The 20,645-nt window shown below is 35.1% G+C and overlaps 1 protein-coding gene and 1 long non-coding RNA gene across 9 annotated transcripts in view; one reads left to right on the top strand and one right to left on the bottom strand.

The window, feature by feature from the left end:
• Window positions 1–1,155: 1,155 nt before the first annotated feature.
• Window positions 1,156–2,792, top strand: LOC117111279. The gene is made up of 2 exons (XR_004445845.1): window positions 1,156–2,366; window positions 2,466–2,792. It is a non-coding gene; the product is annotated as an uncharacterized LOC117111279 (long non-coding RNA).
• Window positions 1,830–20,645, bottom strand: part of LOC117111278 (ras-related protein Rab-10-like) — a 35,441-nt gene continuing 16,625 nt past the window's right edge. For 4 of the 8 annotated variants that reach the window (XM_033254198.1, XM_033254196.1, XM_033254201.1 and 1 more), the window contains exons 2-5: window positions 8,382–8,581; window positions 7,343–7,432; window positions 6,553–6,654; window positions 1,830–4,781 (exon numbers count right to left, since the gene is read on the bottom strand). In XM_033254198.1, coding sequence (XP_033110089.1) covers window positions 4,698–4,781; window positions 6,553–6,654; window positions 7,343–7,432; window positions 8,382–8,581 — 476 coding nt within the window. In that variant the 3' untranslated portion in view covers window positions 1,830–4,697. Of the gene's footprint in view, window positions 4,782–6,552; window positions 6,655–7,342; window positions 7,433–8,381; window positions 8,582–9,255; window positions 9,956–11,717; window positions 11,920–14,003; window positions 14,277–19,253; window positions 19,893–20,645 lie in introns of those variants that run through there. The other 4 variants (XM_033254192.1, XM_033254199.1, XM_033254193.1 and 1 more) reach the window with 4 other exon arrangements.

Genomic DNA, 20,645 nt, shown 5'->3' with positions numbered 1-20,645 from the left:
TAATCCGCTGATGTTTATGAATAACATTCTGCGTGGCAAAATCTGAAATTGCTATAAAAGAAAAATAGTTAAAATTTAGTTTCTCTTGTATACCATGATGGAGTCGAAAATTCGTTCTTTTTAAGCTTTAGATTATCGAACAATTCAGTTTTTGATTCATAAGTTTTAGCCATACAAAAACCCTGAATATGATTTACCTGTCGTATTATTTATGCCAATTAGTTGGCCAGTTAGCGCACCCTCCACAACAAAATTTTCTTATTTATTTTCATTACGCCCTCCGCTCCAGACATCTCCAAAAAATGATACATATTTCTTGCTTAATTATATAAATTTAAAGCATCAATCTGCACTGTTTACATTCATTAATAAAATATTATTTTAATTTTTCTCAGAAAGTTGGTCCACACTAGTATGTGATAAATATCAGTACTGCAATTCGAATTATGTTGGTATATGATCTTTGTCAGAAAGCAAGACCACGCTGTATTTGATCAATTTCGTAGCATGCAGTATGTGATCATTGTCAGTGAAAAGTCGACCACATTATTATTAGTAATTCAAAACGCATTGGAACATGGTCATTGTCTGGACCATGTTGGTATATGATTACACTGCGAGTCAGACCAGCTGTCCTCCTATGCCTTTTGGACCCCACTGGCACCGCTGCTGTTGGACTGATGCTTTGGAAAGTCCATTGTCAGTCAGACCTGGGGAAGATTTGGGGAGGGGCGGGCGGGCGAACCTTTTTTGGAATGGGGAAAAAGGAAAAGACATTATTGATCTCCTCAGAGGCTGCTTTCAGGGCATCTAATGTTGTCTCTCGATTACCCACCCCCACATATTGGACATCTCTGGATACGCCCCTGCAGACTATGTTGGTATGTGGTACAACAGTGATCCAGTTTATAATGTTTTTTTGTACTGTAGTATCATAAGTAAATTTGACCAAGTTTTTATATATTTTGAATTTTTGTGTCTAGTCGTTCATGTTAGGATGGATGGAAATGTGACAGTGATTCTTTTGCTTTTTATTGTGTTTCATGTATTATTGTAAAGTAATTTGATGACAGTTTTTACAAGATATATAATATAGTAGACAACAAGTCAAACAAGTGTTTCCATCTTGGGCTCTCAAATAGATATTTTTTTTATTCTAATGAGGAAACACTTGATAATTATACATTTAATACACGTTAGTCTGTGGTAAAAAGTTCAATAACATTCTCATCTACACTGGTATTTGTCAGTTCTGGAAAAATACAAAACTGCCACCAATAAACAAAAATTAATAATATAATTATATATTTAAAAAATCAATTAGAGTGATCATATTTTCCAGTTATCTGTTAGCTGGCTTTCATCATTGCAAAATGTAATGACATTTATTAAAAATACAATGTAACTTAATTTACTTTTCTAAGTTGATACATGTTGGAATCAAGCATGTTGAGTGTCTTTATATTAGCAAAGAGTATAGAATTGCTTTTCTATACTCTTTGATATTAGTCACCTCAATCAAGTCATTCGCACTTCTGTTTCATCTTAAGAAAAGAAGTACAACATGAATTTATAACTCTATAATGGGTCATTTAATTTTAAAGTCTAAATTTTGAAAAAATCATGCACTGGGCTTATTTATATTGAGATAATTAATTTCAACAACATTCACATACATTATACACCCTTATTTTTATCTATACATTCAAAAGGAAGCAGGCTCAAATTCTGGCAAGCAACAACACACTGAATTACTTTCCCAATACAGTATATATTTCTATCTGATACCAGCACATCCAATTGTCAAATGCCTAAAATGAAACAGGATGCATATATTTCAACATTTATTGTGGTAACATTTTGACATAAACAGGAGGATACATGCATGCCATAATGCCAATCACATGAGCAAATACAATTTTATCAGTTATGTTAATATCAGGGGAAAGTGCTTACCCCGCTATATGCAGCAATTAAATCTAGGCCGTGGATATTGTTTCGACAACATTATGTAATTTTAAGGTGTAGATTGGTGGAGCTGGCTTGACCCTAACCTTAAACTGCAGTCTCAATGCACTATGGCATGTTGGAAGAATATCCATAGTGTTAAATCTATTTTCATTTCCAACTGTGTTAATGTTAATATCCAGGGCCTCTTTACGTATCAAAGGAAAGTAATGGTCATTTGGCACACTGTACTGGCACAATAGGAAAGTGATTTCCAATCAGTGTAGCGAACTACTGTCTATGTTAATATTAAGAAAAACTGCTTGTTCCACAAACATGTTTTTACTGACGAATTAACAGAAAGTGCTTGCCCTTTAGTGTAGCACTTGTCTTTTGGCCCACTGTAGCTGGCCCAAAAGGTAAATTACTGCCACAAGTTGAGCACTTGCCAATTAACAGAAAGTGCTTGCCCTTTAGTGTAGCACTTGTCTTTTGGCCCACTGTAGCTGGCCCAAAAGGTAAATTACTGTCACAAGTTGAGCACTTGCCCTTTGGCATACAGTGTGCTGGAACCAAACATGCTTTCAGATATAGCAATATCAGGCCCACTGTACTGGACCCCCCAATTTTTACAGTGTGCTCAATATTTTCCCTTTGGTTGGTTTCGATATTTAAGGAATTCCCTTATAAATAAGAACATGATTATTAACAGAGTTAAATATATGTGACCTTTATAATGGCATAATATCCTGTTGACTGTGGACAAATTACATACTCTTAAATTACAGGTCTCATACACACCATTCATTAAAAAAAACCCCTAAATATTATATCTAATTGTGAAACAAAATAATAAACAAAAAAATAGCAAACATCAATTAAAAAATAACATTTATAGTTTACAAGTGAATATTATGTTTTAGTTACATGTAGGAAACTGTAAATTATTTGGATAATATAATCATTGTTACTTGCTCTAATCCTAACTAGGCATACAAATATACAAATAACAAAAGGCACCTCCGACATGCTGTTATCTCTGTGTAACTTCAACACATCATGGACACCGGCAATTCAAATGAGATGAACCCACACAGGTTAAATAAACGCTACCCAAGAATCAAAATGGTCAGAAAATTTATAGTGTTAAGTATATATATATATATATATATAAAATGTTGCCTTTGTCAGAATTCATAGACAGTTTGGAGCTAAATTTGTTGTGCATTGTTGCCGTTTTTTAAAATTTCCAATTAATTTGAATTGGTGTCACTCCAAAATGTGTTGCAAATGGGGCCATGTTGACAATAATTTATCAAGGCACTACATCAACATATGCTACTTAAGTGACCATGCAAACAGTCAAATATTCACTGCTGATGGTGCCATGTCAAAGGTCATATCACCATTAACTGCTCATGGTGCAATTTCAACCTTTGTTGCTCATGGTGTCTTCCTACCAGTGATTGCTCATGAGGACATGTCAACAGTCGATAGCGAGTTTTAGTTCTGGGACGAAACGCATCCTAGCAACGTATGGTAATGGACCTTTCCGCTAAGCCCCGCCCCTTGGATACTGTTGCTAAGGTCCCACAAAATGACAAATGTGAATTTGTGGGACAACATGTCTGTTTGTGAAACATGTGCGTATTTCCTGGCCCTGTTCAAATAGGTAAGTTTGCCACGCTCGAAAGGTCCATTATTTATAAAATCAAAAATCAAATTCAAGATTTCTTTCTTTGTGAATATAAATTTATGAACCATAACTTACAAAACAATAGGCAAAAAAATATGGATAATGTTCTGTTTAGATTTGCAACACTACAATAACACAACCCAAGCCCGATAGCTAAATCAAATGAGATGACGTGCGAGCTTGTTTTTTTAGTGGTCAGAAAAGCACAGTCTGCAACAATGGATTCCAAGCTGAATGAACTCAACATTATAAATTTAATTACACATGCACGCACGCCTCACGAATTCAATACATCCCGTATTACTCATCTCGGAACTAAAACTCACTATTGTTCATAGCACCAGCCAACTTTAATTCCATCCCATTTTGTGTTTTCATGATGCCATTTCAACATGCATTTTTGATGGTGCCATGTCATTACCACCATGTAATAATAGATGAATGTACCTGTAACAATAAGTCACCAAGTACATAAAAAATTTAGTCTCCTTGCTAGAGACAATGGGCCGATAAAAAAAAATTTTGCGATTTCCTTTAAAGCAGTATCACCAACTCGTCTTGGCTGATAATAAAGATCTATCTATAAATATAATTGGCTGATACGGCAAGTCCGTCTGTACAAACGCGTGTTTCTAAGTGGTAGACACTGCAGGTCCATCTGTACATATAAGTGTTTATAATTGACTGATATTGCATGTTTTAGTCTGTAAATAGAGATATTTTCTGATTGGCTGAAAGTAGAGGTTTATCTGCAAATATTTTTATAAAGTACCTGATAATGCAGGTTTGTCTGTTCTGAGAGGTGTTTTGTAAATGATCCATCTGTACATATGGTGTTTTCTGATTGGCTGATACTACAGGTTTGTTTATATTTACAATAGGTGTTTTCTTATTGGCTAAGGCAGGTCCATAGGTGCCCCGGTGTTAGAGAACGCATTCATCAATCAACTTTGTCAAAAGCATAGTGCTTGATTGAAGTTGATGTCAACGCAGGCTGAGAAATGATGATGCTTCACTGATGTTCAATCACGTAGGGAAGATGAAGGAGAACATATTAACAACATTTACTCTTTTCTTTATTCCTGTCTTGGGCGGGGTCAACATAGGTTGATGCCTGGGTGTTATTGGACACTGGATACTGAAAGAAAAAATAACATCCAAAATGATTATTTAAATTTTATTCAAAATAATGAATGCATGTAAACTTATGTCCACATTATCAAGATGCTACAGTTATTATCATTATTATTATTATATAATTCATTTTTTCTTATTATAATTTACCATGTAAAGCTTATCAACAGCTGAAGGTCATTACCCTTAAACATGACTCAGGAAGCTTAACTGGAAAACAGGAGAAGGCTAAACCCACTAGGAATTTTAATGTAAGGGTTTGTTGGGAATAATAAAGGATGAGCTGTGCTGATACATTTCAGTGGTAAAGCATGGTCATTCAATGTTGATACATGTATATGAGCCTTTTTTAATCTTCTTTTACTGAAAGTGCTCTTTTGTTTGGAAATTATATACGGTTTGGTAATTTAAGGAAACACGATTATAACAGACTACAACGTATCATATATCAGGCTGGAAAAATTCTACAACAAAATAGACAACTAGATGATATCTGTGAGATTGAAATTATTGATGTAAAGAGTATTTTAACAGATAGTTCCCACCCACTAAATGCATCTTTTACTTGGCTACCCTCGGGTAACTGCTGTTGAAGAAATTACCTAGCTTAAATGTAAATTCTAATATTATTATGTGGATCCAAGATTTTCTAAGCAACAGAGTACAATATGCAAGTTTTGCTGGAACTTTTTCAGACCCCATCACTACACAGATTGGATCACCTCAGGGATGTGTGGTTTCTCCACTACTATTTATTATTTATACTGATGACTGCAGATCCAAAAATGAAGATGTTAAGATATTGAGATATGCAGATGACTATCATATGTCTCATGAAATCAAACTCTGTTTCTAACTATGTGAATACTGTCGCGAACTTCTCATTGTGGTGTAAACAAAACTGTTTAAAACTGAATGGGAAAAAAACAAAAGAACTCAAAATTGACTATAGGAAAGGAGAAAATAATGTTGTATCACTTGTTGACAATTTTGAGATTGTTACTCATCAAATACCCAGGTTTAGAGATTGATAATAAGTTAAACTGGGGGGGGGGGAGCAGTGTGATAAAATTGTTAAGAAGGGTATGACGCGATTCCATTTCTTAAGGAAATGGCGGTCATTCAATGTTGATACCGGTACATGTATAATGAGCCTTTTTTATTCTTCTTTTATTGAAAGTGCTCTTTTGTTTGGAAGTTATGTATGGTTTGGTAATTTAAGGAAACACGATTATAACAGACTACAACGTATCATAAATCAGGCTGGAAAAATTCTACAACAAAATAGACAACTAGATGATATCTGTGAGATTGAAATTATTGATGTAAAGAGTATTTTAATAGATAGTTCCCACCCACTAAATACATCTTTTACTTGGCTACCCTCGGGTAAAAGGTTAAAATCACAAGTCTGTAGAACAAATAGATATCTTAATTCAATCGTACCACTTTAATAAAAATATCAAATAAGTTTTATGGCCTAATTATAATTTATTTTCTCCACTACTAGCTATTTATTATTTATACCGACTACAGCATTTTGTTTTGCGATGTGATGTACCAACCGATTTTCCGAAAGGACACAAATAAAGAATCTTGAATCTTGAATTATCATCATCATTGGTGTCTTGGCCCTCAACACGTTACTCGACGGAGCTGGCTTTCTAAAAAGCAGTCTTCGACAGGAATTGGAAGCAGCAACATCACAAACAGCCACTGCCTAAATCCTAATGTGCGTACAACCCCAGCTGGGATCCACCCACTGGTGCACTTACCTTTTTGAGAATGTCTTCTGCCAATGTCATGAAAGCAGTCTCTACATTGATGTTTGTCTTTGCACTTGTTTCCATGAACTTAATGCCATTTTCCCGTGCAATCTACAAAATGAAGAAAAATTTCAAAATATAATTACGGTACATGCCAATCTGTATCTATGCATGGAGAAAATGAAGATTGGCACTGAACCACAGAACCGGCCTAGCAAAATAACATGTGTGTTTGTTTGGTATGTACTGTATGTACGCCTGTCGCTGTTTTGATTGGTCAGTTGCCCAGTATTATTGACACTCTGAAAAGGTCCATTGGGTCTGAAGAAGCAGCGACAGCTAGTAATGATTGCAAGTGTAAACAGGGCTTAAGCCTCACCTTGCCTCAAACCACACCTTGCATCTATTGGTAGTAAAGGATGGATGGATATATTTGGAGTAAACACCAAGGATAACCTATGGAAGTCTGAAGAAGACTTGGGGTCTTTCTGGTGGAAATTGGGCAGCACACCAGGAAACAAATCTCTACTCTTTTTTGAAGAGTGTACTGCATTTTTTAACATGCACATAGGCCATAATGCACATAAAACAACGGCTTAAACATCTCATCCAAAAGACGGTACCCTATCGTAACTTGCATTTCAGCCCTCTAGCTGAAATACAAGGAAAGCAGCGATGGGAAATGAACTGGGGACCAAGAGATCTCCACAGTTCAACGCACACACAGTGGCTACCACCAATTTAGCCCACAGAGTTAATAATTATTATTATCATTATATGAATTTGTTGAGATACTTACCGATTCACCCCTCTCCTTGCTCACCATTCGTTTGTCATCCATATCACATTTGTTTCCAAGCAACATCTTTTCAACGTCTTCATTTGCATGCTATTAAAACAATTCAACAAAATTTAATTGATTAGTGCTATAGCATCTTGTAACAAGAGAACACAGTAGTAAAAACAAAGTACCATTTGTAACATCTGGTAGCAAGAAAGGTAACACATTAACAAGTAGTAGAGAAATACAACTGCAATAACTAGGAGTAATAAACATACAAATGGTAAGATTCCAATAGTAGCAAGAAAAACAACATTAGTTTAACTACTAACTGTACTGTCATCACCATTACAGTAGTAACAAGTGGTATTACAACAATAACATTATACTTAGTAGCAGCTAGTGGCAAGAAAGATATTGTACTGGCAAGAAAATACCAACTAGTCAGCCCGCCCCCCCCCCCTTTTGGGAGGTGAAAGAAAGAAAAATAAAAGAAAGAAAAAGAAAAAAATGATAGCCCACAACGCCTCAAAAGTTATTTTCTGGCGTCTAGAACACAAAAATTTTGCGGACCCCCTAGGACATTGTGGTCTCGATCGGCCCAAATTTCTTCCCCCCTTTTTCTCCCCCCCCCTTTCGGGGGCCCCCCTTTTGGACATCTCTGGATCCGCCCCTGCTAGTGGCAAGAAAAATACTATCCAATTAGAGGAAAGAACAACATCATTATGGTAGCAGCTAGTAACAAAGATACCAGAAATTATTGGCAAAATACCATGACAATTAGAGGCAAGAACAATGCCATTATGGTAGCACCTTGTAATGCCCCCTTCACACATTCACGATTGAGCATGATTGTTCAAATTTTGAAAATCCCAGTAGCGTCGTATTCAATTTTGTACGAATCGCTACAGTAGCACAAATTTAGAACTTTTGAAAATCTATCATAGCAAAAATTGTGAAATGGCTGAAAGGGGCATAAGAAAGATCTAGCAAATAATGGAAAAATACCATTAGTAAGTAGTAAGAGGCAAGAGAGATACCACGAGTAGCAACTTACTTCCTGAATGTTCCTTAGCCACTTGGCAATGTTATCGAATGTCTTCTCTTGTGTGATGTCATAAACCAGCATGATCCCCATTGCACCTCTGTAGTAGGAAGTTGTAATTGTGTGGAATCGCTCCTGGCCTGCAGTATCCCATATTTGTAGTTTTATTTTCTTTCCATTCAGTTCCACTGTTTTGATTTTGAAATCTATACCTGTAAAATAAAAGATAAGATAAAACGTATTTACTGCATCAAACGTATTTACTGCATCTCCAATTGGCAGAAATAATACTCTCAGAGAAAACAAGAATCTACAGTACTGCGTGTTTGTATTAATGTTAGATGAATTCTTTGGGAGTATGGCACCAAGGTGCAAGTTTTGAGGCTGAGATTGATGTAACCGCGACCAAAAGTATATTGTACACAGTGCAGCTGAGAACCTCTGCAGAAGTGCTACATTCCCACTTTTACTGTACTCAGACTTGAAGTTGTATTGGCTGAAACTTTTCGCTTGAACAGAAATTGCCTTGAAATGCTAACTTTTGTCAAGACTCAAGTGTGATTACGCACACCTGTCTGAACTTGCACCCGAAGTAACCGGAACACTGAGTAAAGTTAACATGGCCCTTTAATTTTATACAGTAGGTGTATGCTCACTGCAGTTGACAAAAAACAATTAAAAAAATTATTGACAATGTACTCTAAAACTTTGCCAACATGTGGAGGAAAAGGTCTGTCACCAACATTTTCTTAACATCAGATCTACCAATTAAGATACCGGTATTTATTTTTTTATCAATAACTTTATTTGTTGTTCAATCATCTCACATGATGCATTTTGGCATGGTCAAACAAGTTCATCTGATTAAGACAAGATTTCAACTTACCAACAGTAGGAACACGAGAATCGCATACGTTACTATCTTCACTAATAAATTTCGCAACTATGCACGATTTTCCAATAAAACTGTCACCAACAAGGATAATTTTAAACATGTAGTCAAATGGCTTCGACAACCCATTCCAATTTAAGTTTGGGTTCATTATGCCTATAACACCTAGTGTACCTGCAGATATACTTAATATCTCCAAATGATTTTATGACATGGTAGAATTTCTCAAGCATTAAAATGATGTCACATTTGCGCTACAGTCAGTAATTACTCATCAAGTATTATGTTTATGCTGTACTTTTTACAGATAAAAATAAAATCATTTCAATGAGTGTTGTGACAAAGACAAGAATCACTGTCAACCTGTTTCGAGGTTCTCTTTTGTTAATTTTAGAAAGGGTATTATCCCGATATTCCTAGACGTCAAAATCCATTGACCTTTGAACTTCTGTATCCTCGTATAGTACATGCAACAACATTCATCGTAAGAATTTTCATATAATTTGAACTGAGCCACCACACTTGAGCTATCAAATACAATCTCAAAATGAAATCTTTAATAATGACGTTTATAAGCATTATACAGTATCCAACATGGCTTCAGGTAAAATCTTTCAATCCAAAAATTGCTATTGCACACATTTCCCTTCTGGTGCAGTGATCACCAACTTCACTCGACGAATGGTACCAAATCCAAACTATTGTGGTAAGTTTGGCTCTACAGATTGAATGAACACAATTACTTGAAGTACGACATAACAAATATGGGAGCAGGTCAATGCTATTGTATACAATAGTTCCACAGAACACTGACAATGAATCAAATAAATAACTGCAGTGGTAGAATAGGGTAACTATGACCCAAATCAAAAAGGCATTATAACCTAAAGTAAACACAAACTAGATATAGACCATGGTGACAAACAATGTTTAAGTAGTGTAGTGTACCCCATACTGTCAAAAATAGACAAAAAGAAATAAACTGTGTTATTACAAGATAACAGCTTCAATTAAATTATTGTATATTATGTATGGTAACTAATTAAAAAGTTTTATAAAGAGTGATTCTCTTGACGAGAAATAACATCCATGTTTAAGAATAGGACTACCGTATATACACATTAATATGTTCACCCTATTAAATAGTGGATGGGTCCATTTGTATGCCACTCCTAATACAAAAATAAAACTTATCAGAAACTGTACTTCAGGTTGGAATTCAACAGATAAGCTACACAATCAAGGAGTCAAATGAGTTGATTACAATCAGTTAACGTATTAACCGATTTCATCAGAAAACAATATGTTTATAACAGTATTATTTAGAGAGAAAATTCCCTTTCTGTTTCATTGCTTCTCTACTCTAATAAAAAAAAACCCAGCGCAGTCAAAGTAAAAATACACTAATCAAATACACCTGGAATAATATGCAAGGTAAAAAAACTTTTTGTATACCGATCTACTAAATTATGGACTAAACTCCCGGATCATACTAAAACCAATTTTAAATTTATGACACTTTCAAATTTTAAGCATTCTATTTCAAATCCTCAATAATACCATCTTAATTTAACATGATTTTCTCTTACCTTGCATATCCACATTTATTATTTAATTTTTTTTTTTTTTTAAGTTTCTTTTAATGTTCCTTTTAAATCTATTTTAATTTGTAGTTAAGTTATCCATCTTTTTTGGTTACCATGTGTATATATCTGCTTTTAAAATTTTTCGTAGTTAAGAACTGAACCACCTTGGAAATCAGTACTATGTGTATATTCAGTATAAAGAAAGAATAAATAAATAAATAAATACTCCATCATGACTTAACCACTAGGTGAAAACTTTTTAGCTCACACAAATGCTGTTTCAAATTGGAATGGGACCTCTGTACAGTAAATAGCGCCACCATTCAATGCTATTTTCTAAGATTTACAACGTACAGCGAACAAGCAACCACACAATCAACAACATTTTTTACAATCTTTATCACAAATTAGAGTAGATCCTGTTAATGCCACTAAACAAAATGAGCCTTTATAGTCTTAAATCTCATACACACAACTTTCAATTCCCCAAAAGGATCCCTGGCAATTCACATGTCAGTACAGTTGGTTGAGGGCACTGTACATTATGAAGCAGCATCACACAAGAAACACCTAGTACCAACTTCAGTGCCTGACTAAGATTTTCTATAAGTAGACCGAAACCTACACTAGCAAAAGAAATTATTAATATACGATATTTAAAAACACGTAATTTCAAAGCCTAAATGTCTTACCACACTATCAAATTTTTTGTGACAAAAAAATGAGATACTGTATGCCCATATTTGGCTTTAATAATATGACATTACCATACTGTATGCCCATATTTGGCTTTAATAATATGACATTACCATACCCATATTTGGGCTCATCAAACAGATTTTTGTCATATAAACTTTAAATGTTTCTTACCTATAGTTGGACAAGTATTAAACAAGAAAATGTCATCTATAAATTGACGTACAAGACAGGATTTTCCCGTATCCTGCTCACCGACCATAATCAGTTTGAAATAAAAATCATGCAGATGTACTTCCTGCTGTTCGATATACTTTTTGGCTCCGGAATTCTTGCGATTGTTTGAGTCGGTAGTTTCCATACTTCATTCAATGTGATCACAAAGACACTGATAGTTTACTCAGTATATGTAACATTATGTTGTACAATAAAAAGCAGTATTAATTATCAAAAGCAATCAATTATTATTAACACTTTAAATACCAATCCTTTGTTTGTACTCTTAAGTATATTTGATGCTTCACAAGTACAGAATTTAAGTGCTGTGTTTATTTTCAGTTTCTGATTTTGCATCCAATTGAATATTTCAAGCTCTAATGAGTTTGAATAAATATCCTAGGTTTTGGTTTTGATTTTATTGTGCATAAAAAATGTCATTTTAAAACTGAGCATTCAGTACTAGTCGCTAGTTAGTAACACAGGTTAATATTGTTATCATTATAAGTAGTAAAACCTGGTATTTAAGCCATGAAAAATACTGGTATGCTGCTTTTTGTAGCCATTAAGTCATTCTATGATATTCTGGTATAAATAAATAGGGGCACTGGTTCTATCTGGAACTTAATAATAACTATCATAGCTTTTAAAATGGCTTCTCCACTGAAGTGTTTCTACCACTGAGTAGGCTATATTGTAGGCTACTTTGTAGGCTATTTGAGTCTTACTCAAAATATGATTGCATATTTATTATATCCAAACCAATGACCTTTAAGTTTTTGATAGTATCTATGATTCACCTATTTTTATCTATTGTTTTGAGGACTCTCAATGACTCCTGAAGTACAGTAGACAGGAAGGTAGTTGTTGTTTTTTGTGTTGCTTTTTAGGCGAGTCAAGTAGCCGCGTTGCAAGGCCGGGGCGCCACTAACTACAGGCTTAACATCGGGCTTGACACTCCTCGCCCAGGGTTCGGTTGGTAGAACCAAGTCTTCTCGGATAAGGACTTAAAATGGAGGTTACAGTCTACACATCTGGCTTGTGTGTACTTTAAAAAACCACTTTAATTGAAAATGCAATGATTATAACAGTTAAAAGCTATTAGTTGAATGATACACATAAGCAATTGATCTTTCTACCTATAGTATTCTTAAGACACAGTGAACCTTTTGTATATCAAATTTACATTGGATATGATCTCTGCCCTTTACATTGATAACTCTTTAGTATAGTAATCACAGGTACAAAAGGGTTAAATCAGCCATTTGAAGATACCATATTGTGCTACAATGACAACAAATTACATAAGCCGATTCAAAGGGGGGGGGGGACCCCAGCCGGCCCAAGCCCCTCCCCAAAAAAAAAATATCGACTAAAATTTTGAGTCTAGGAGTGCCATTTCTGGCCATCTAGAGTTGTCATAATCATAAATTTTCTTACCTCAGTCCCAACCATGGTGGGGCTGAGGTAGTATAGACCCTACACCTGTCAAAGTCCCTCTCCGGGAACCTTCTATTTCAAATTCCTGGATCCGCCACTGAATTACACAGATATTTTTGCGTAAAGAAGGATAGTAGTAAAAATGACATGGCTGCAGTTTTTGGTGTCTATTAAAAGAGCACTAAAATTTGTAACTTTGACAGTAAAAATCAAAGAGCCTCTTAATTGCCACTTTTTGATTCACCAATATGCTAATTAAATCTCCCGCAAGTCACAGAGTTATTATTATTCTCCTACCTTTACCTTTATGACGTGTGCATGTTCTTACTATGGCATACTTTACCAGAGGTCAGCTTGCAATGAACATCACCATGTGCAACAAAATGTAATTAGATGAGTTAAAAGCTCAGTCAACCCTGATCACACAGAGGTGGCTTCATCCAAGTAAGTATTAGGACCCCTGTTCTAATAAACTTTGTATTTATAAATTCTACAGGTTAGATACAAAGCTAATGCATCTTAAGCTCTGCACACACTATCAAATTTTATGTGGCAACTTTGTGTGATATGCCCACATATGGGTATGATATGCCCATATATGGGTACGTATGATGTCACTGTACACCCAAATATGGACATATCAAATTTTATGTGGCAACTTTGTGTGATATGCCCATATATGGGTATGATATACCCACATATGGGTACATATGATGTCATATCACTATACACCCAAATATGGACATCACCTTTTTTTTGTCACATAAAAGTGTGGAGAAAGATTTAGACCTGCTCACTACTTACCTACTGTTGCCAGATTAGTGAACTCATAATCATTGTAGAGGTACTGGAACAGAAGAGATGTTTTACCAACGGTTGAATCGCCAAGAAACAACAATTTAACGTAGGTATCTTTCATTCTCTAACAACTGACCTCCTACAACAAGTTATGTTCAACTTGGTACACACACTTAACTTCTACAAAAACTCCATTTGTTTAGTCCGGTAATCAACAACAGCTGATAAGGTGAGCAGTAGTTGACATTACAGTATCTGGTTTAGTTTGTCCATTGAGATAACTGTTGTTCCTTCAATGACACACAAATGACTAACAGCACAACTATTGGTATGTAAATGAAGTCCTGTTATATAAACCTCTCATCTGTATCTGCTACATTTCCAGGATATTAAACTATAAAATAACTTCCTTCTTCACTGAACAATGTTCTATTTTATTATTTACCAATCTTCCAGTTGAGTACTACTTTAGTATGTTCAGCATTATAACATTTTGACAGAATGTTAAAACAAATTCAAGTTTTGCAGAAGTACTGCAACAACTGTCAAAGCTGGCACTTCTAAATCCTTAATACTAGTAGTACACTTACAACAATAAGTTCAGTAAAGCTTAAAATATTCAGGTGCGCTGATGCAAATGTAGGCTTCTTAAATTTCATTTCATTTATTTTATTTTCTCTCATAAAACTCTCTTTAAAATTGTAATTTATCACACCAGAAGAACATTTATCAAAAGTTACTAGAAATTGCAAATTGCAAGTGAAGTACTGCGAAGTATAAGTGCATATAAATGTTCTTCAAACAAAATTATTTATGCGAGTAAAGTGAAAATAATGAATAATAAAACTATAACAAATAATATGAGACAGACCCATTGTCTCTATTAGAACACTCCCCATTGGGTAACAAAGTCGTAATTTTTCATTTTTGTCAAAAAGTGTCTATAGTGTGGTGAATTATGGTTTAGGTTTTTTTTAATAAAGTTTCAAAAATTTCAATGTATGTGGAAAATGTAGTTGATTACCAAAGGTTACAATTTTTATTTTTAAGACTGCATGGTCTAGGAAGTGTACGTTTTTTTATGGGGCAAGTTTCCAAGAGCGGGTTTTCTAGGCGAGTTGACTGCCAAAGAGTGTTGCCAAAGTGCGAGCCAGCGTGTTATTTGATCACAAGTGCGAGACATATCACAAGTGTGAGCCAGCGAGCCATGACTTCATGACAATAGATAGAGACATTAGCCAGTTGTGCGAGGTATCGACTGAGATTTGTGGAGTACAATTCAAAAAACAACTATAGGTCTAATAATGAATTATTGTGATGTTAAATAGACAATGTTAGCTATCAAAGAGCGACGTTGTTTTTCATTGGGACCTTTGTCCCTTCAAGGCTAGGCCTATATACCATCCTAGCTAGTCTAGGCCTAGAGTAGGATAAGGCTAGCGCGACATGCGGACGTTGGTACGAGTAGGTTAGTCTACAAACGTCGCCTAAAGTAATTGATTTTACCCGGCAGAACGAAAGAAGGAAACTCCGCTTTTCAGTCGTCTTAGGCACTCGTTTTTTGACAAACAATGACCTTTCAGAGGTCAAATTGCTGTCGAGAATATGAATTGGCTGCTTCGCAGCAATAATTTATTAGAGCATTTAATATAAAGGTACTGTACCATGTTCTATACATGAGTTATCTGGCTGGTTCCAGGTTGAATGTTAGTACTTTTTATTTAATGCATGGGATATCAGTTTTAATAAATGTCATCATGATGAGAAATTTGAAGACATGTTGGGCATTGATTTCAGTATGTGGTGTTTTGTCAGAATTGTCCCAATGTCTCGCGTTCTCCTAAAGTGTTTGATTTTTGACAAACATTTGAAAAAGAAAAGAAAAAAATCATTACCACGTTTAAAAACACGATAGAATTAACCTCACACCACCACCTTACTGCCAAGTTCAATACTGTATGTACAATACCATAGACATCTCAAGCATGTTAAGTCAAATTCTACCCATGACCGACATACCAAAACTGTATATGCCCCCCAAAAGATTTATATAAGAATCTGATAGATTATGGTTACCCTGGCCTTGGTGTATATTTAGTTCTACCAGAATCAGAGCAACGTCCAAAAGCGAACAGGAGAAAAACATGTGTTTTCTCTGCAAATGTGAGATTTACTCTTAAATTTAGGTTCAAAATGATAGAGAACATTACATCCATTGAATTTCAAAATGTGTTTACCATACACATGCTATTTTAATAATTTTATTGCTGCTGAATAAACCTGGGCACTCACTGACAGACAACAAATCCAACTCAGCTCTCTCGGAGCACTAGGCAACCCGATGCAGTCGGTTGTAGTCTGCATGGCATAACCCGTTACGTTATCCTTTGAATCACATCAACCAACGATCGTCATGGGAATTAAGTGCTGCAAACGACATCTGAGGTAGCATATTACTTATTTTGTGATCAGATGTTTTGTTCTTAATTATGCTTAATTTTAGTTGTGTTATTGTGGTATATTATCGTATTATATACAGTATAACATAATTGGTATTTTACTTCGTTCGGTTTGACCCCTAACTATATCCACACCTCAAGGCTCTGGCCTTCTAAACAGATGTATTCAGTCACATGCAAACTTGATACAAAGTGTCCTATAAATAATCTTTCTTCTACAATTTGATGTCTAAATATGACCTTATTAGCTATGCAAAATCTAGCTATCATCATTAATTAGATTACTCCACCCATAAGTTAGGAAAAACTTTGTTTACAGTATACATTTAATTAATCACGATAATCAACATTTCTTTTGCCCCATATCAGTGGTGCCTTATAAGTGGCAAAACGTGGGAAAAATCATCAAAATATGTCCTTAAAATGTCAGAAAGCAGGTGGATCGATCTGCCCATACCCCACTAGCCTTTAACTGGACTCAGCCTCCAGAGTGGTAGGGCCCAAAGAAGCTTTAAATTTCATTACGCCACTGTTCATAATATTCCATAAGTATCCATTAAGTTAGTTTCATTCTATACTTTATAATGTAGGTCTATATTATTATGATACTATTTTGAAATAATATTTTAATATACAGTAGAACCTCGATTTTACGTACGGTATGGGACCGGAGGGCGTACGTAAATCGGGGATTCGTAAAATAGAGGTTGGGTTAAATTTGTGGTAACCTTTGACCTAATACGTACGTAACGCTCAATAAACGTATGTATGAACGAACGATGTTACCTAGGCTAGACCTAGCCTATAGGCATACGAATAAAACCATGTGTTTAGTGTTTTTATTCATCACTTTACGATGTCATAATAAAGTGTTCAAATAAAACCATGTGTCTAGTGTATTAATTCATCACTTTATATCTTTTATTTAACTAAAGAACATGAAAATATTGTAAGAATACCTATACGACAAAGGTATAACTTGGGAGTTCCCCTTCATGCCTATTCTAAACAACACAGCTGTGGTGTTGTCTGGGCGCCTGTTGAGGCAAACTAAAACCATGTGCGCTGCACTGGGCGAGCCAACAAATTAGCATTCGTGTACGTGAAACAGCAACCATGTGCTATGCACTGGGCGAGCCAACCAATTAGCGTTCGTGTACGAAGCTATGTCTACTCAGCTTCGTGTAGAAAATTCGACCAGACGAGTTTTTCCATGGTTTGCTAAGGAGGAAAGCAATTATTTTGAGCACCATCGGTAGTTGTTCATCTCACTCAGTTCACATGGTTTTAGGTTATAACAACCCGATATTAGACTCAATCAATGTTGCTGTTTAATGAAAATACGTTGCATTATGGTTTGTTTATTGTTATAGTCTTTTTACTTGTGGTTGCTCTGAAAAGGGCTGTTTGTTTTGAATATTTTCGGGGTTTTTTATGACGCCATCGTCTATACAAGGCGTACGTAAAACCGAGGGTTCGTATAACTGGGGTACGTAAAAACGAGTTCTACTGTATGAAGTTTTCTCATGAGTCATATCATTTCTAAAAATTATTACATTAATTTTTGTAGGCATGTATTATAATATGACAGGTACTTGACATTAAGGAAGTTTCGACTGAACCAAACATATTAGGTAGATACAAGGGTGCCACACCTGACACCTCAACACTCAGTGCTTTACTGACCACTTCTATAGCAAATCAGATGTGCTTTAATGTACTCCGCGGAGTGGGCCTTTCAAGGGGTAAAATGTTGGAAAAACCATCAAAATATGTCCTTACCCCAATGGGGACTCGGTCTCTGGGTGACAGGACCCAAAGAAGTTTCATATTTTATTATGTCACTGTTCATAACAACTAAGTATTCCATAAGTGAAGTTTCATACTATACTTTATAATATAGGTCTATATTATTATTATTATATAATTTTGAAATTATATTAATATATCAAGTTTTCTCATGAGTTATATCATATTTGAAAATTATTACATTAATTCTTGTAGGCATGTATTATAATATAAAATTTACTTGACATTAAGGAAGTGTCGACTAAACTAAACATCTGAAGTAGATGTAAAGGTGCCACACCTGACTCATCCACATACAGTGCTCTAGTGATCACTTTTGTTTTTATAGCAAATCAGATGCATTGAGCATGTTCAGAAAAAGGCAAAATAAATTAACAAGAGATAAGTTATTACTACAAAGTGTTAGTAAACCGGTCTGCCAAGTCTTGCACATAATTTGTGATTTTCACCTCACGCATGAGCATCCACTTTTGAAGTCTCGCGTCTACTGTACATTGTATTATCTCCTGCACCACAAAAATGTTTAGAAAAAATAAAATGCATAGGCCGATCATACCTAACAATTCATAAAAATGAAGCGAATTTGTCATTACATTTTTTTAATTTTTTTTTTATGAAGCAATACCGAGGACTTTAATCCATAGCACTATTGCTAGGCTAACATAGATGGTGCTTTATTATTTGATTATTACAGAGGGGGCTATATCATTGTCAAGTAAATATATGATAGAGGGCGCAATATACATATTATTATTATTATTATTGTGTCTTACGCATCAGATACAAAGTAAAATTATAACATTAAACAAAATAACATTAACAATTAACAACAAATAATAATAGTATATGATCCTGAAAAAAAATTTTCTTTGTGTGTTATCAAGAATAATGTTGATCTATTTCCAAATGAAAAAGGTATAGAGAATTTGATAAAATAATATTGTTGATAAAATGCAACATACAGTACTTTAATACAGAAACTTCTCACCTATTTGTATTTCAATACCGGAAGGGCGGAAAATATCCATGCTAAATCGATCGAGAATACAAGATTTTCCAACGCTAGAATCACCAATAATTATTAATTTGAATAGTCTGTCATATGGCCGGGAATGTTGATCCCATTCTCGACTCAGCTGTAGAGTCAAACTTGCTTTATTATGTCTATTATACATCATTAAACACATCCACTTTAAAGTACATCGGAAAAATTGCTATGTTGCTTTCAGTTTCACTGTCAATTCCAGTTCTTAATGCAATAATAATAATAATGGTGAAATATTTTGTTTCCTTTTTGTCTTTGGTAGTTGAACTTTTCCACCAAATACTTCCTGTTGTATTATCATGTAAACAACCATACTAGTTGCAACCTGTAGCAAACACAGTTGTTGAAATCATACTTCTGAAAATATGATCCTCAATACTTAACGATGAAAGTGTATAGTTTCCTGACATGTGTACAGTCCCAGCAGGACTTCCTTCAAGGACCAGCTAAAACTTATCTAAGATCACATATAAACTTAGCTCCAAACATTCCCCTGGCTAAACCAGCCTGCTAAACGTGGACACTTCTGTGGCCTAGTCCATGTCAACATTGAATGAATGCTACAAACTCTCCTAAATTCATAATTCCAAAGAAAATGCTCTTTGGTGTCAAATGACAAAGCAGCAAGGTCTGATAATGGTCTGACACAGCAGGATAATGCACTGTTGCCCAAGTCATTTGTGCTAGGCTACTACTGTCTCACAAACAGTATTGGTACAGGAAGCCAGCGCTTAAGATGTGCTTTCCTGATTAAAACGAGGCTAAAACTCTTCGATAAGGAAATACTATTACATATTACATGATGTGTCATAGTTTAAATGAGTTAAAGATGGCCTACCAATTATCGTGTTAGAATCAGTCATCATGTGTAATATTAATGATATAATTACTTAAAGATGGCCTAGCAAATTGATGTGCTGTGATACAGGGCCATTGTATGAAATACTGTACTGTAGCTAAAAATGGTATAGCACACTGGTGGGCATGGAAATTTAAAATGGGCGGGGGAAGGGGAAGCCAAAATCAATTTTTGGTGTAACATTGAGGGCACGCAAACTGCAAAAACCATGCACTGCTTTTATACAGCTCTTAAAACTACTTTTTACAACAGGCCGTAAGAAGGATGGGGTTTTCTAGGTAAAGATGACAGGCAAACCGCAACAAAATTGCAGTCACCACACCGCAGGTGGCCTGCGGGTAGCACTTGTTAGACATAGTAAGAAAGTCTAAATCATGATAAATCTTGCATCTTCAATATGACATGAGCTACCTTCATCTCCTATAACTTCTTTCACATAGCTTCATTCAACAGCGATTCTCAAACTATGGGTCATG

The sequence above is a fragment of the Anneissia japonica genome, unplaced genomic scaffold (genome assembly GCF_011630105.1).
Source record: "Anneissia japonica isolate Jap-2015-1 unplaced genomic scaffold, ASM1163010v1 scaffold287797_len360924_cov175, whole genome shotgun sequence".
Taxonomy (NCBI): Eukaryota; Metazoa; Echinodermata; class Crinoidea; order Comatulida; family Comatulidae; genus Anneissia; species Anneissia japonica.
Note: the sequence above shows the minus strand (reverse complement) of the source record. Positions and strands in the feature narration are given on the sequence as shown.